Source organism: Nicrophorus vespilloides, unplaced genomic scaffold (genome assembly GCF_001412225.1).
Source record: "Nicrophorus vespilloides isolate i.1.1-1 unplaced genomic scaffold, Nicve_v1.0, whole genome shotgun sequence".
NCBI lineage: Eukaryota > Metazoa > Arthropoda > Insecta > Coleoptera > Silphidae > Nicrophorus > Nicrophorus vespilloides.
Window position 1 is genome coordinate 33,345 of NW_017095696.1, and position 18,635 is coordinate 51,979.

The 18,635-nt window shown below is 30.7% G+C and overlaps 3 protein-coding genes across 3 annotated transcripts in view; 2 read left to right on the top strand and 1 right to left on the bottom strand.

Annotated features, from left to right (window-relative positions):
- Positions 1-2,060: 2,060 nt before the first annotated feature.
- Positions 2,061-6,589, top strand: LOC108560103 (PDZ domain-containing protein 8). The gene is made up of 9 exons (XM_017917555.1): positions 2,061-2,351; positions 2,403-2,603; positions 2,687-2,879; positions 3,007-3,217; positions 3,587-3,741; positions 3,793-4,997; positions 5,309-5,531; positions 5,594-5,883; positions 5,944-6,589. Exons 1-9 carry the CDS (start codon positions 2,187-2,189, stop codon positions 6,133-6,135), a joined length of 2,835 nt encoding a protein of 944 aa, XP_017773044.1. The 5' UTR covers positions 2,061-2,186; the 3' UTR covers positions 6,136-6,589.
- A 131-nt stretch (positions 6,590-6,720) lies between these two features.
- Positions 6,721-9,130, bottom strand: LOC108560073. Its single transcript, XM_017917514.1, has 9 exons — positions 8,557-9,130; positions 8,343-8,507; positions 8,195-8,288; positions 7,893-8,021; positions 7,635-7,841; positions 7,465-7,570; positions 7,309-7,402; positions 6,965-7,149; positions 6,721-6,909 (listed from the first exon to the last, which is right to left on the bottom strand). The coding sequence occupies exons 1-9, from the start codon at positions 9,128-9,130 to the stop codon at positions 6,721-6,723; spliced, it is 1,743 nt and encodes a 580-aa protein (XP_017773003.1).
- A 3,127-nt stretch (positions 9,131-12,257) lies between these two features.
- LOC108560083 (prolyl 4-hydroxylase subunit alpha-1) overlaps positions 12,258-18,635 on the top strand; it is a 42,764-nt gene continuing 36,386 nt past the window's right edge. Inside the window, exon 1 of the mRNA XM_017917522.1 lies at positions 12,258-12,516. The gene's annotated coding sequence lies outside the window, so the exon portion shown is untranslated. The remainder of the gene's footprint in view (positions 12,517-18,635) is intronic.

Here is an 18,635-nt window from a genome sequence, read left to right on the forward strand (position 1 = left end):
TTTCTCCGTTACGTAATAAACATTACACAACTTTTGTTACATAATAAATTGCGTAACGATGCACAAAAATAAATATATAAAAAAAAGTTACGTAACTTTCGAGTAATTTAGAAAAAGAAACGAAAAAAAAAGTAATATGTGTATATTTAGTTGCCTATAAGTTGCCTATTTATGAAAAACTAAAAAAGTTTAAAAATCGTAATGTCCCAACATTTTTTATATAGCGATTTGCGCAATGCTTGCCCTTATGCAATTGTTTAATAAAAAAAGAAAAAAGTTCATTGAATTTCGAGGTATTAAGGAAAACCTCAAGTTTTCAGACAGTTTAAAAATAGAATTAACATTGATAGAATTTAATCAGTTGGCTCATTCAAAAGCTAACTAAACAGCTGCCAGTAGTCTCCTCGAGATTTTCAGCTTTAATTTGAGTGTAAGATAATGTAATTGTCTTCTGACATCAAAAAATGTCGTTTCTCTCTTACATAACGAACATTACGTAACTTTTTTTTGCTTTATACGTTGCGTAAGCAATGCACTTTTCCTATTATACAACAAAAATAAAAGAAAATTAAGTATTTTTCTAAAAATTAAGAAAAAAAAAATAACAGAGAAAAATGATAACTGGTCGTATTACAACGTACGTTACGGAAATAGTTGTGCAATGCTTATCTGCACCTGACTATATAAAATAAGCAAAACTTTCATTAGTTTTCGAATTATTAAGCAAAAACTTTTTGTTTCTATCAAACTGCGCTTTTAACAAAATCCCATTGACAGTTGAATAATATTTTCATATTTTCGGTAATTTACAAGACCACTTCAAATTGAAATATCAATGATAGAATTGTTTCAGTGTACTTATTCAAAAGGTATTATTGTATAATAATCCTTTGTGGTTATTCTAAAAAATTAAAACGTGAAGAGGTTGCATTTTCATCAACATAATATTTAACAGCTCTTAATAGAACGACTGAAAGTGCCAACGTGTTTATTAGAAATGCAAGACTTTCAGCTTTAATTTGAGTATAAGATTATGTAATTGTCGTCAGCGGTTCTCGAGTAATTCATTAAAAATATGTAGACATTGATAATCATCGCATCTCTCTTACGTAGCCCATTTGCGTAATAATATTTATTGAAGTTACGTACCTTTCTAGTAAATTTGAAAAAGGAAAAACGCTTGTGTATATTTGGTTGCCTACTACAGTCCATTGAAGAAATACTAGAAAATTTTCAAAAATTGTAATATCGCAACATTTTCTATTTAGCAAATTACGCAACGCTTGCTTTTATCCAACTGTTTAATAAAATAAGAAAATCTTCATAATTTTTCGAGGTATCGATCATATTGCGATTTTACTAGAATTTCGCGAAAATCGCATGAAATTTGAGTAATAGTCAGGCACTCCAAAAATAGAAATTTTGATGCTAGATTTGAGTCTTTCGAAAGGTAACGCTCTACTGTTTATGGTTCTTGTTAAATTATTTAATTATCCTGCGTGGTCATCCTGAAAAGAAAAATTAAACAGAAGATGGTTTGAAAGCTAGTAGCAGACGACTGGATAATAGCACGAAGTTGACAGTAAGCCCGACGGAAAGGTGAGATTTTTGTCTTTAATCTGAATATTCGACGATGTAACTAGCTTGCGCGGTTTGAGAATATTGGAATAAAATATAAAGACATATCAAAATCGTTATTTCCTTGATTTATTATTAACATTACGTAACTTTTGTTACATGATAAATTTTATAATGCTAAAATAATGTTATTAAGAAAAGTAATAACTTTATCTAATGTCAGGAAGTACTATAGTAGTGACAATCCTTGATTTCTTGGCTGCATCCTTTAAAATCCATACTTTCAGCCAGTCCTGCCTTTTGTTGATCATAGAGGTCTCTGCATCGGATCAATTTCAATCGTATTAGATAAACTATCATTTAAACTTTGAAAAACACACACGAACGCACACATTTTCTAAAAACGAATCCAATAAAATCATAAATCATAACTGAAAACGATAAAATTAGAAATCACCTGACGTTTGTTGGGCCAACAAACAGCGACCACAACAATGACAGCTGCAAAACATACACAGAGTGCACAGATTTGTGTCCCTAAAATGAGTAAATAAGAAACTCTAAAAACGTTGTGATATTTTCAAATTTTTAAAATAGTTCGTAACACGATGGACTTTTTCTCGTTCATCATTTTAACGTGCGTCTCCGTATTTGTGGGCGCTATTTTAACCTTAGTTATACAGTATTATGTGCTAGTGAGATACTTCAACAAAGCACCAATTGTTGAAGAAGTTCCAAAGAAAATTAACCCAGAGGCCTATTGTTTACCAGAAGTATGTACAACTCAATGAGTTGATTGCATAATGTTTATTGTTAATTTTCAGGAACTGAAGAAGCTTGTCGACTCTCCAGATGGAAAGGAGAAAGCTGGTTCCAGTTTACCAATTAGTCTTATGCTGCAATTTCTTTTTCATGAGCTAAGACACTCTGATTCAATTAAGAAATGGTTGTACAAGAAGCTTTCTTTAGAATTTGATGAGTTGCTGACAAAAACAACTATTGGCAAGTTTTTTGAAGCTGTTACTGTAAGTCTCCTTTAATAATTTATTATTTTCTTTGTTTCTCCTAAGATATCTAGATTTTGTATTGTGGATTACATCTGTTTTAGATAAGGGATATGCATTTAGGTACACAATTCCCTGATATTAAGAACATAGCATTGGACAAGATTAAATTGGATGATGCTGAGGGACACATAGAAACTTTGAATCTCTCAGTGACATTGGATTACACTGGGAACTTCTCTCTGTCTGTCGGTGCCAAAATGAAGTTTGGCAAAACAGCTTACCTTTCCATCAAAGGTTTCTCTCTCAAATCATTACAATTACACTTTATTTTCGTTTCTATTATTTTACACTTTTTGTTACTTGTGTGTATATTATTACGAATTTTTATTGCAACATTTTCTTATGCAAAAAATGATTCTAGTGAAGAGAATAGCTGGATTAGCTAGACTGCAGTTTACCAGGACTCCTTACACCCATTGGTCATTCAGCTTTTACACTGAACCTGAGATGGAATTTGCTGTTGAGTCGCATTTCCAGGGAAGACAGCTACAATCCAATATCACTAATTTAATTGTGAATCAAATCAAGAAAGCTATTAAAAGGAAACACACGTTACCTAATTATAAAATTAGGTAAATATAAATAAGTACATTCTTCTAAATTTAATTTATTTTTTTATATCATGTAATTTTCTTGATGGTTTTCGCTACTGTATGATGTAACTAGTTTATATCAAAAATGGGGCGCTCAATATTCAAGTTGGATAAGTTAATTGCATTGCTCGGGATTCAAATCAAACTTCCGAAGCCACAATTTATTGACGTCAAACACGCACTGTGAATCTAAGGAGCTTCACCAATTTTCACCCCAAAGTACAATAATTTCTTGATTTAATATGTATTTATTACAAATTGATTGAAAATTTTTATATCAATATAATTTGAAAAATATTAATATTTCAACTTGTAATATTTATGGATTTTTTTTAAATGTTCGTTTAGATATAAACCATTCTTCGTGAAAACTGATCCAGGACAAATGGAAAGTGAAGAAACCGATGTAGTTCCTCAAGGATTCTTGGAAGTGTCCTGCACTGAAGTCTCTCGACTTGCCGTTGGTCCCGAAATACAAACTGTCTATTGCACGTTTACAATTGGTAATCAGTTCTAATTGAAATAAGTCCAAACACTACAAATCGTTGTTTCAGATACGATTCCTTTTGTTAGTATTCATGAAAGAGATGGAAGCTTCTCCATAACACTAGAGCTGACCATGACGAAGGTACGACAACAACAGCTGGGAGTGATTTTCAAGCAAGAAGCGAACACTGTGATCGTCGAAAGTGTAACACCACAAACGCCAGCTGCCATCGCGGGTCTTAAACCGGCCGACATAGTTTTAGCCATTGAGAACAAGAACATTACGAACGTATCGCAGATCAGCAAGATCATCAAATCCATAACATCGGTGAACATCAGCATCAAAATTGAACGGATCTCCTCCGGTTATTACTATAGGCAAACGAAGACTGACAGACTCGAGAATCCGGTTATTTGCGTGAACGATGAGGACGTCGTCGAGCAGGAGAGTTTCGTGGTGCTCGAGAAACCGGAGGAGGTGGATGTGAAAAAGCCCAAAACGAAGAGCGATAAAATGCCGAAATTGATTTCGGGCGGCAACGAAAATATGTCGAAGTTTGCTCAGACTCTCGGGAATTTTACGCTGCGCAAGCGGAAAACTTCAGTGGAGAGAGCTTCCAGCGGCGATAGTAACAAGAGCACCCCAACACCAAGTTGTCCATCGACGCCACAGCACAGCTTTAAGCAGGCCATAACAATACCTGCCAATTTCATCTTGAACAAGAAGAACTCGATTTCCGAAATGCCGGAAATTTTGCAAGCTGAAGAAAATTTGGAAAGCGATCTGATCGATATACATAAGAGCAAGGAGATTGGAAACAACTCAATAATTACATTCAACGATGATTTCTTGTTTAAACTCAAGGAAACACACAAGTATTTGAATGTAAACGTTTGGGGGAAAATTGTGGATAAAGACACGTTGTTGGGATTCGCGAACATTCCGTTATCAGAGATTTTGAACGCTTGCTGCCATTCCATGTTGGGTCATTACGTTAGAACTTACTCTTTCCTACCACCGAGCAATACAATTCCTAACATGCAGAATCACCCGTTGATGTCTCATTCCGGTTTCGAACATGTGTTTTGCTATGGTGACATCTTGCTGTCTTTCGTTTGGTCACACGATGAAAACATCGAGATGCGCAGGAAGAATTCCGTTGTTACCAATGATTTGGAGAGGAAACCTAGCGAGAAGCAAACCGGAAATCAGCACGACTTTATACGCACCCAATTCCATAGGACAATTCACTGTGATTTTTGCTCTAAAAAGGTTTGAATTAAGAATATTATTTGAAATGCAACAATTCATAAAATCCGTGCATATTTAGAAGATATTTTTTCTACTTTAATATCATACATTTTAGTCTTGAAACATGTGTACTTATATTACTTGTTTCAATACTGTAATGTTTATCCTTAGTCGAAACTTGCATTTATCACATTTATAGTTATATGCTTTCAATCATACAAAGACTCATGAAGTTTATTGTTATTGAAAGCTTTAATTGTTCGAACTATACTTACATTAACATGTTGGGTGTTTCAAGAATTCTTTAACATTTGATATTTTTCTTCTCCTAGATTTGGTTGAAAGATGCAGTTCAGTGTCGTGACTGTGGCTTGTGTTGCCACAAGAAGTGCATTGCGAAGTGCCAAACCAGCACCGACTGTGTGCCGAACAAACCGGAAGCAGCAGACGTTTCGCAACCGGAAATCATAATGACCGAAGCCTGCGATGATATCGACGACGATATGGACTTGGCGATGAAGCGCGTGAACAGTGCGAACAACCTCTGCATACCAGGTGAATATAGTTTTTTTTGGATCATATCTTTTCTTTATGTACAAGCGCAACCAACATTTTAGGAGCACCTCTTCAAGCTTGCCAATCACGCAGTTTACCACCAACCCCACAACGCACGCCCAGCCGGAAACAATCACTAGTCATGGCAAATCCCTTCTCTCTTTGCCCTTCGGCCCTCGACGAAATCCAAGCCGATTGCACCCAAGACATGTACGAATGCATCACCCGTTTGCTAGAGCAAATCCTGCTCTACTCCTCCGACGAAAACCTCATGGAAATAGCTAAAGAAACCGGAAGGCAGCTATACTCGAGCATGCAGGAGGATGAGAAAATGGATAAAATAACAGCCATGGTTGCAAAATTCACGCTTACAGATAAAAACCTATCTAATACTGTATTTAATTATTTGCAGATGACTGAACTGAAGAAGACTTTCGATACGATTACAAACGAACATGCTGATATCAGCAAACGGTTGGGAGCCGAGGAGAGTGAAGTCGAGAAGGCGAAGCTTGCGTTCCTCTTGGGACAGGCGGACGCAAAAATTCAAGGCCTTAGTGTGCTCATGCTTCACTATTGCTCCGGTTTACAGCATTCCCAGTAAAATGCTGTCAAAATTATGTAGTAGCAGCCTTGCGTGTGATATTTTACATTACTTTAGAAGGTTTCGGTTTACAGTAGATGGCACAGAAGATTTTGAAGTGGAAAAGGAAGGATAGCACCAAAATAAACATAATAATCATTGTCGCAGTATTAGTATATGACGTGTTTCTCTAGTCCTATTCTCTCAGCGTTAAGACAAACACCGAGATATCTTACAGTACAATAATTGAACGACATATCAAACCCCCTTTAAGAAAGCAAGTCCACATATTTTTTTGCTCTTATACACACACAAATCTCTTGCAAAACCATTTTTTTTGTAACCAAATATGGTAGTTTAGTGGTGTTGAATCTTTATTTTAGCGTTGAGAGAATTTCGTAGATTTTATTGTATTGGTTTATTCCATTTACGACTATTTATACATTCCTTTTTTGGTTTATATTCCGTTAGTACAGACGACTACATCTAATTCATATTATTAGTGTTTTTATTGTACTATTATTATTATTTTAATATATATTGGTTGTATATTTGTGATATATCAATTAAAATTATTAAGGGTTTTCTTTTGATTTATTAAATTTATTAACACCGACAGTTTAACATCGTGGACAACTCTAAAATGAAGCAAATTATCGACGCTACAGAACCGAAAAACCAAATTCCCAAAACTCCTCGAATATGATCATACTTCAACTTTTGACTTCCAGACAATTTGTAAGTAGATTCAACCAAAGCGAATTGCTTCGATAATCCCATCGAATTCAGTATACTCTAAAACATTCATTCGAATTTCATGCAAATACTGAAAGTTTCATCTAATAGTTACGTCAGTTTCCCACTTAATTCCAAGACCTGCTTGATGAGCTTCAAGCAACAGCTTATTGAAAGATGGCAGTAAAATTGAGTTTTTCCTTAAGAAGAAAACACAATTTGCTCTATAAACGTAGTTATTCATGATTCTATGCGATTTCAGAATCGAATCATTAAGATTCGAATTAACAACGTAAAAACCTAAAAAAAAACTTAATAACCAATTTGTTATATTTATTATTAACTTTAACTGAAAGATGGAAATATCAATTATACATGCATTCTATCGATTTTCCTATAATTATTATTAATTATAACTTTAATTGGAAGATGGAAATACTGGACGTAAATGTGTATTACCTGACAATAGTCGTTGAATTCCAAAACCTACATCTTCATTGATTTTGGTCACATCCAATTCCAAAGAGTTTTCCCGTATTTTACGATAAACTTTCTGCAAAGTAAAACAAATAAAACGTTTCTGTTCGCACACATCGATAACAAACAGTTGCGTACAGTTTCGTCGTATTTTATGTAATTTAACCAAGAGTCTATAGAGAAGGCCATCCATTTCATGTTCCTATCGGCCATATCTTCCGGAGAATTTATGGCTCCGTCGTAGCTGCAATTAAAACGAAATACACAAATCAAATTGATTACATTTCAAATGCATTTGTAACACAAACTAAGGGACTGCAATGACGCTGGATAAACCCATCGAGTATTTCGAAGTCAGCACTACCGATGTTAAGAACATCAAAAAAAGGTTTAGTTTTATCCTGAAAGCTGATCTGTTGATTTCGTTCGAAGGTTGCTGCAATTGAGTCCTCATGATCATTAAAATGTTCGATACGAACATTTCGACATACTGATAAAACGTTAATCTAGAAGACCTGAAATCGAAAGCAGAGATTATCTAAGATTATTACAAATTAATAACATACATATATTTAGGAATTGAATGGATGCGTGAGACGCATAGGAGCAGAACCATCAACGCGAAAGTCAAGAGCGTCACAATTAGAAACGAGCTGTTCATTCTTGGAAGAAGGAATTTCCAGTCGATAGAAATCCTAAAATTAAATCATAATTAATATATTTTTCTATATTGAATAAGAATAGTGAAATTTTGTTAGCAAACCTTATGAAAGTTATACTTTCTTAATCACAATTTATTATTCATTGCTTGTCATATATTTTTTAAAAATTTTAATAGTTAATATTAAATTTAAGTGAAATACTATACTTTGGTGGTGGAGCTAAGCAAGTTAATTCAAGGAACGTATAAGAATGAGAAACGTCGAAGAATCGGTAGATGTCGAATTCCAAAAATAATCCATCTGCAAAAAATAATTACAATAGTTTCAATTGGTGAAAAAGCACATATAAATTACTCAAAGCCACATCTGATTCATCACTAACTAAAGCCCCAAACATCCCTGTGCCAGTAAAATCCTTATTAACAGTCCCCCAAGGACCTTTCTTCTTATAAACAAACGTACTGTTATGCCTTTTGGTATATTCATAAATCAACATGAGTTCGGATCCTTCTTTGGATTCTGTAAAGAATAATCAAATCAACGATTCATCACCAAACCATTCACTTACCGAAATCAGAAAACGGTAAGTAGCTGAAAGAAGCTACAGTGAAATTCCGACCTTGCTGATTCTTGATTTTTTCAGGGAACAAAACTTTATCGCCATGCAAGAAACTGGAGTTTCTCGAAAACCAAACATCTATAAGCATCTTATCGTTATTCCCATTCAATCCGACGAATCTATGAGTGAAGAGTTGCAAAATTACGTTTGGGGTGAAACAAAACAATGAATTGCATTCCTCCTCTTCCACTAGGATTATTAACAAATCGGCGATGAATTTTAAAGCGCGAGCTTTGAAAATTAATTCAACTTCCATTGGGGTTTCAGCTATTATAACGTATTTCCTCTTGTTGTATTGCGAATACCCACGGAACTTGTACATATCTTCTATGTGATCGAGGAGCGTCGCTTTTATTACCAGAACCTCGCAATCGTGCTGAATTTGCGGCGAACAACTTTCGAGCACTGCAGGAATCCGAGCAATATCAATTAGCAGGTCGTGATTCTGGTAAACGCAGGTGGAGTTCTGGAAGTATTTTTCAGCAATTAAATTCATGAAGACCGTCAACGGTGCTGCAAACATTCTGGAGTGCATCTAGCGAGAGAGACTGAATTATAATGCGAGCGCTTTAATTATGTATAATTGCATGCGGTTGAAGATCCGAATCACGTAATTTACCACCCTTATAATTGCGACTAGAGTTTGTCACTGCCGTATTTACAGTGACTTTTTACGGGTGCATTAATTTGCATATTAAAATTGTTTACATATCAATGTTTTGGGGGATCGCGTGACGATGTTCGATTGTAGTTCTACAATTTTACTCGACTTGTCCACCTACATCGAAAACGTCTATTGAATTATGCATGCTACTGGATATAACCGGGATAAACGCCATCGCAAACTAATAAAACTTCTTGGATGGAACTATTGATTTTGCTTTTTTTGCGTGCATCTTGGAATATGTAAATTATGGTTTTGAAACTCGAAGTGTTGTTGTTTTGCAGCCTGAAACAAAACTCATTATTTACAAGTAATTGATTTTGCATGAAGTAATGGAACGAATTGATGTCAATAAATTAGTTAATAGAGTCATTTACTGTTCATAACGACGTTACATCTCATACAAAAAAATAACGTTTTTATTACAGACAATTTAATATCAATTACTTAAATAAAAAAATTAATAACCATAAATTACTTTGAATTGTTGAATGAATAAATATAATACAGAATTAACACGTACAGTGCGGGTAATTGGATTCTCTAGTATCCCGCACTGTTTGAAACCGAACTAATCGAGAAATTAAATACATACAACAAATAATCGATAAATCATTTGGTTCAAACCATACTATAGCGAATCCACACTTATCGAAGCCGCACTATGCGAGGTATTGCTGTAATCATTGAAACGTTTATGCACCTTTTGTAAAATTGCATCAATTACTTTGAATTGTTGAATAAATTTATGTTAATTAATTAATTAAATTACCATAATAAAATTACGTTTATTGTTACAATTAATTTAATATAAATTACTTAATCGCAAAATCAATGATTTGAATACATGTAATATTAATATTTAATATTGTATCAATTACAATGAAATTAACAGTCAACTTTAAATATGATACAGGAATTCTTCGCATAGTGCGGGTAATTGGTTCCGCACTATTTGAAACCGGACTAATCGATGAACTAAATACATGCAAAACATAATCCGCACAAGAAGAGACTTGACGGTATAGAAGAAGTGGTAATTTATTACATTTATTTTACTCAATTTAAATTTGGTTTCTCTTTAAATTGCAAACCGTACTATTATGAATCCGCACTTATCAAAAACGCACTATGCGAGGTATAGCTGTAATTATTGAAACGTTTATGTAAAATTATCCAATTATTTTATATTAATGAATGATGTGTTTTAATTAAATAACGAATAGAGACAATAAGAAAATTACGTATTGTTAATTTATTATAAAATCAATAATTGTATGTTCAAAAATTGTGAAAACGTTTGAATAAAAATTACTTATATATAAAATTATTTGGGTTCAGTTAAAATAAGTTCACAGAGTACAACAAATATGAAATGTTGTTGATTATTTCTAAAATATATATAAAAAATGAGTTTTAAGATCAAAGAACTGTTGCTGCACTATTGTACATTTAATATTGGTTCATGTTACAGATTTATGTTAGATAATAAAGTAAATTGATGGTAATGAAAGATAAAATTACATTTTTATTATGGATTATTCAATGAAAATATTTATTTTATTACCGATATTATTTATTTACACACATTTATTGGCACAAATTAGGACGAAAGGATTAAAGAATTTTTGCCCTAATTATTATATTAACTACATTATATATAAAATCAATATGAAGTTTAATTTATATAGAAGTGTTTGTTAAAATAATTGAAGAAAATACAACAAAAATTAAAAATTACCAGTACTGCAATAATCGTGTCAAATCTTAATACTTTAGGCATCAAACTAAGGTTTTAATCCATCTATTAATGTGCCTTCTGGGTAAAGAAAATCAAATTATTGCATGTTATTTCCAAATAACAAAAAAAACTTCTTAATTTGTTTGATTCAATTATTAAAATTTAAAGCAGAAATTTACTGTATTCAATTCATGCTTTGAGTAGCATGTCGAACCGGAGAGTCGAACCGAAATTAATTTCGTTCCGGTTTACGAATACGTTCCAAGTAAATGTTTATCGTTCCAAATTCGGTTTCGGTTCGTCTAAAAATTTCAGTTCAGTTCCAGTTGAAATTTAAATTTAAAGTCGAAAAAAAACAATTTAAATTGGTTAGTTAAAATTTAAAATTGAGACTAATTCCAAATTTTGACAGAGCACACATGAAAGAAAGCAATTATGAATGAATTTAATGAAAAAATAATAATTGAACCGAAATTAACTGTAATTAAAATTTTGTTCCGGTTTCGGTTTCTCAATTGAGCAATTTTACGTTCCGGTTACAGTTACGGTTCTGTTCAAAATTCCGGTTTACGGTTTGCGGTTCCGGTCTGGTAGAAACAAATGTTTACTTCTTCTTAAATATGAAGATACTCTTAATTGGTATAAAACATAAAATTGTTTATATTAATTTCAAGTATGAATCTTAACTTGCGGGGCCCTCGACTAATACTGTTTATGGGACCTCTACTAATACTTAAAAATAATCCCTAAATCCGTCCCTGGATATTAAATTATGGATTGTCAAAGTAGAAATAGGTCCGTAATGATTAAAACAAAATATGTTATATAAACAAAATTGTTGAATGTTAATATAATTTGAAAACAATTATTTCTATTATTATATTGGAATGTTTCTGTTTCTTAAAAGGATTTAGTTTTTAATTTTTAGGGTGTATTCAAAGTCCTTCGGTAACGTTCGTGACTCCTCCTATAAGAGTTGTTATGCAATACTAGTAACACCAGAGCTTCTGAAAAGCATATATTACATAACTTTAACATCAGCTGTTTGGTTACATCAAAGGTAGCATTATACAATAATCAAAGTTAAAGTGTTGTAATCCTATAAACAACATTTGCAATAGGTTAAAAGTGCCTCAAAGGTAAAAAAAATAACTATGAAGTGTACCAGAAGAAGAATTTACTATGGACGCAATAACCTACTCCAGTATACAATGGGTTCGTTTTTACTGGTTATCCGCGATAATAGATGGTGTTGGTCGGTGTTTTCGATGGAAAGCACGGTGCGTGCGATCCAGAAAATAGAATGCGTCTTCATTCTTCCGAACATGTGTTTGGGAGAGCAAATGTAAATAACATGTGTTCGTTTACATTTGGATTCAGTCAGACGAACGCTGTGTAGCTCTGCGGACGGTGCATTCTACAAAGGAAGGAAGATCACGCCGCATCTGTGTTATGTTCATAGCCAATTGAGACCAATTGAATTCTTCAGCTTCGAGTGCAATTGGTGAGTCTACCAAACACTATTTATTTTTTTTTCGGTAAGGGGAATCTTATTTAACCCCTCGTTTTTTGGACCGGCCCCTAAGCCGGATCGATGTTTTCTGTTTTGAATTTTGGCGGTTTTCTTCCTTTATTACCGCAGATTCGGTCACCGGTTTATTTATAACTATTATTAAACCTAGCAATTGCATTCAGTTTAGTTCGAATTTCAAAGTGTATTACGTTTCCCACGCTTTCTTATGGTTGATTAAAGAATGCGCGCAATGCTTTTCATTCAATGTTTATTAATTATTTATAAAATTGGTTGGACTTAAAAGTTTCTAAAACTTTTTGAAAAGTTTAAAATGTAATAATCTAAATCTTAAAATGAAAACCAATTATACATTTTATATAATCACTAGTTATTTAGATGTTAATTCCTTAAACTTTCTAGAACATTTTCTATACATCTAAGAATGATTAATTATATAAAATTTTAGAGTAAAATTTTTAAACGAAAATAAAATGATTTTTCTTAAATTTATTTTATATTTTTGTTTATTTTCAATGCTTTTCACATACACATTAAGTTTGAAATATAGTAAGATTTCAGTCTAAATGTAGTATATCTCATTGTCTATTAGATAATTTCGAATCACTTAGATTTTTGTATAGTGTAAAAACATTTTCTAAAAGTATTTTTAACAGTAAAAATCTAATTTCTAAATGTAAAGTTATTTTATTAATAATAATTATATTGAAAATTTATTTAACAGATTTTTTTTTAATTTTTACAGATTTTCACAAAGTGATAATGTTAAAAATCAAAGTATAAAACATGATTTTAATATTTATAAATGTAAAGTGAAAATAAACATATATTTTAGTTTGTAAAGCTAAAATTTATAGACATAAAATATTGAAAATTTAAGTTTAAAATTCTGTTATTTATATATGAAAAATTGAAAAGAGTTAAGAGTAGAAAATTTAAATATAAGAATTTAAAATTAAATTTAAAACAATTCAACAAAAGTCGTTATAATAATATAAATTAAATTTTAAAAGTATTTCTTGTTGAAAATTTATAATGTTAAAGCCTAAACTGATGAAATATAAAATATCAATTTAAAATCCTTTTTTTTAATTTTTAATCATACACAATCTACCACAATTATGGCAATGAGTTGAACAGTTTTTTGACATAGACAAAAAGAAAAGAAAATAAAAACAGAAAAAACAATGAAATATAAAATATCAATATGAAATCCTAAAATGATGAAACGAAATATCAATTTTCTTTCAATTTCCTTTATACAGAAAATTTCATCTCAATGTTTTCGCAAAGTAAACAATAATAAATGATTACACTGCTTGTCCTAAATGTGGTCTTACATTCTACGGGAAATTTATGGAGCATCCCAAATTCCTAAATTAATCACGTGTCACACGGTGGATGTTTTCGGAGGGTGTTTGTACAAAGCAATACACTTAACAGCAGAAACACGCTTAGATTAGAGAGAGAGAGAGTGAGAGAGTATTTTTCGTGAGGACATCATTTGTATTGTCTAGAAGTAATTAAGTCATCAAAAGTACATTATTTTTGACATTTAGACCATTCTTACTTTTTTAATTCTTACGCAACTCTAAGAATATTATAATAGATTACAGTTGTTGCAAGTACGTTTGTTCGTTACGAGATTAGAAAGATATTCTGAAGACAATTAGATATAATTTCTTTAAAAAGTATAAATAAATGAAAAGTGCATTATTTTTGATATTTAACCATTTATTATTTTTTACTTGTTACGCAACTACAGGAAAAAGTATGAATAAATGAAAAGATTTTAATTAATTTAAATTAATCAATTGTAAAGAAAATGATAATATTAGATAGACAAAAAATTGGACAGATTTTCTTAAATTAAATGAAAACATATGATTGTAGCAAAGCCATAAATATAGTTATGTACTTGAATGCGAGCGTGCAACTTTTTGGAGAACAAAAACGGGAACAGGAATTGTAATTCCGTGTTGCTGCGACTTGAATTATTGAATGGAATCGAACTCTGAAATAGTTATTTATAGTTCTACGACTAGTGAATTCGTTAAGCGATTTATGACATTCAAAAGGGGTCGAATCGACAAAGGATTCTCCACCAGTTAACAATCTAGTTGAATTTAATTACATTTTCATTGTATATAATTTATACATTCTCAAAGAATAATTATTAAAAATAAGTTTCAATTTTGTATATTTACGCTTATATTCTCTGTTGAAATTAAATCAAGTTTTTAATATTTATCTAGATAGCTTTAAAACGTAGAACTAAATATCAATTAATTTTGATGTTGTCATGGAAACTGCTGTCAAGTTTCTTGAAATGACTTTACAAGACTCTTTGAATGCTACAAATATTACAATTGCTGTTTGAAATACCTCAGTGATCTCTTGAATCGTAAAATTTGAGTAATTTTCCATCAATATTTTCAAAAAAAAATAAACAGTTTAATTGTTGTATATTCTAGACAAAATTTATATTATTCACTGAATAATTATGAAATTGTATAATTCTTGTATTTTGGGATTAAAAGTATTTTTTTAAATTTTATACTTTATTTTACTCTAATTATTTCTGAAATTATATATTTGTTGTAATAAATATTGTTGTTATGTTTTATGGAATACAGTAATCTAGATAGGCTTTGAAACGTAGAACTAAATTACAATTAATTTTACTGTTGTCATGGAAACGTAACAACTGGTGTCAAGTTCCTCGAAGTGACGTTACAAGACTCTTCGAATGCTGCAAATATTACAAGTGCTGTCTGTAATTGCTCAGTGATCTTTTAAATCGTAAAACGTGAGTAATTTTCCATTAATATACTTATGTGGATATCATAAATTATAAATTGTCGCTGCTGTGTTGCGTATTTTCAAAACGAAAATGAATTACTTCCAGACGCTACGTGCATAATTCTCAATTGGAAATGTAATACTTACAGTATAAATATGTTATTTTGAGTCAATAACAGAATACATTTCATTTTATAGGATTCAAATTTAATTAACTAAAGCAGTTTTCTTTTCAAATAGTTGTGTCTTATTGACAATTATTAAAAATTGGTTTATTTAACAATTTTTATTGGCTCATTTTGAACCAAAGGTAACTTTGATTTACTTTTGAATTTCCTCATTGAATTTTGCAATAAATTCAAGTTTATTCACAATTCATTATTATCATTTTCACTTTCGACATTTTCTTAATATATTATCATGGTTTAAACATTTTCTAATTAATTTAATTTAAAAATTGTTAATAGAAATTAAGTATTTATATTGCAAACTTCCAAAATTTCGAATTTTATGTTTTAAATAATAATAAATTGTATAAATACATACTTAACTGCTCTAAAACTTAAATTAAAGTTGAGTTAAAATAAGTATTGAAATTCTACTATATTTTTGAGAAATTTGGACTTTCAATGATTATGAACTTTATATTTGATGTGCAGGAATAATATAAAATATATATTATTAATATATTTATTATTCCTATTAATTATTTATACATTTGGCAATAAACAATAATTATTATAATTAATAATATATCTTGTATAATTAATTTGTTGTTGCGCAGGAATATAATAAATTAATTCTAGGGGAGGCTACAAAATGCAACCGACCGACGATATATCGTTGCTCATTGATTCCAATATTTATGTGGAACGAATCAGATTCACACAAACGAGTGAATATATTGGAATTCGTTCATTTTGAGATCAAACAGCTACATAAAAAAATAACAAAATACGATGTTAAATTAAAAATATTCTCTGTCCATTTCCTAGTAATATATTAGTAAAATATTAATGAATTAATAGACAATTCATTAAATTCATTATTTCATTAATTACTCGACAATAGTTTATTGACACGACGAGAAATAATGAAAAAAAAAAATGCTGATTTGATTTGTTTTAATTTGCAAATAGAAGGAAATATTTTCAATTCTGCACTTTTCTTTCAGTATGCATTTAAAGAATTGCTGTGTCAAGAGTAAAACGTTATTTTTTTTAATTGTATTCTTAATCAAAGGAATTTATGGAATATTTTCTATATACAGAATAAGTTCTAATTAATTTCATTAAAAATAAACGAAATTGATTACATAAAAGAACAAATTTGATTACATAAGTTATATAATATAATTATTCTATTTATATATAGAAGTTTTTTTATTTTGTTTTCAATTTATATAACAGTTGAAATTTATATAAAATTTATGTAAAAAATCTATGAAAACCATAGAAAAATATTATTTGAATTTAAAGGGTTGTAAATTTTCTTTTATCTTTATTGGATTAATTTTTCAATTTGTTAGTTTAAAATTTTTCTTCATTGAAATGAATTGTTAGAATAGTGAAAATATATTACAAAAGTTTTCCTATCTGTAAGAAATAATTTTTATGGAACGTGCAATTCTCAATCTTACATAACAGATTGCACAAGAATAAATTTAAGCACCAACGCGCATTTTCACTATCTGCATTTAAAATGTTATTGCCGTAATATCACTTGCGAAGATTCTCTTCTTCCGAGATTGATTAACCCGTTGTTCATCGGACGCGGCGCTCTTAGGAATGTCGAGATTTATTACGGCCTTTAGCCTCGATCCTTTCTCAGTGTAATCCTCTGGATCATCGTTAATTGCCGATTTACATCATCGGCACTTCTTTTATTATATATAAAATTTTATTCTATTTTTCTTCCACGCTTCTTTTCCTTCCTTGCATTTTATGCTCACCCATCGGAAAATATCGTTCGCGATTTTTCATGGGATCCGTTCGACTTTCACGACGTTTTTCGGATGAACACGGAACCAATTCGCTTTACCCACATTGCGTGAATATTTCATACATAATTATGTACACTTTGTATGTGAAGATACCTGAGGAAAGGTCAGTTTTTTAGAGTGAAACGTATTAAACGTGCACTCTTTTTTTTTTCAAGTACGCCTCTTTGTTTCATACATACATTAATTAGTTAATGCTTCGGATGCTGCTTTTAAGTGATGCTTTCAACGTGATTCAAGCATTATAAACGGAATTTGTAATGCTTTCGTTATTACAAGCATTAGAATTATACCAATTTATACAAAATTTATTCTATTTTAAAATTAATATTTTTAAACTAAATTATATTTATTTCTATATACAGCAATAACTCGTATAGTGCGGCTTCGATTAATACGGTTTGAAACAGATCGAGATATTAGCGAAATATTCTGTTTTTTTAAATCTATAATTTTTATTCTCAAATTACCTTCAATGTCGATTGTAATAAGTTGCAGAATGATTTTATTCATTAACAGTTTCTTTCCTTTCATTACATACAAGTTTTTTTACTCTGTAAATAAAAAGAATATATATTTAATGGAAAATAGTACACCAAATATTTTTTTATTCTTCCTTTCAGTCAAGTCTCTTTTTGTGTGGTTATTTTTTATTTTATTTAATTCCTCAATTAGTACTGTTTCAAACAGATATATTGGCAGATCTCCGGGTTATACGAGGTTGCTGAAATTTCATTATTTTCCATAAATTCCATTTTCTAATTTCCTTCAATGTTGATCGAAATAGGTTACAGAATGACTTCCTTCATTAACAGTTGCTTTTCTTTCATTACTTACAAGTTTTTACGCAAGAGTAGAGTTTCCGAAAGTTAATTTCAAGTTGTTCCATCTTCGTTCATGTGTGCTCACTCCAGGTTAATCTAATTTCCAAGTCCATTCCAGATCCAAGTTCATATTAATTCCAAGTTCATTGTCGGATACTGAAATACTATTTAAGATAATCTGAAAATTATCTTTTTTAATACGCTAATGAAAATGTATTTTCTCATGTTTTTATTAGTAAATCTTAATTTGAAATTTCCATATTGCAATAATTATACTAATGACTTTATGTTCATTGTCGGATACGGTAAATTCACCTTTTTTAATATTTGTGCTAATGTAAATGGATTTTCTCATAATTTTTTGTATGTAAATTTTTTATTGAAATTTTCATATTGCAATAAACAAACTAATGACTTTATGTCCATTTATCATGATTTAGCCTAGACATTTGGATAATCAATCGATG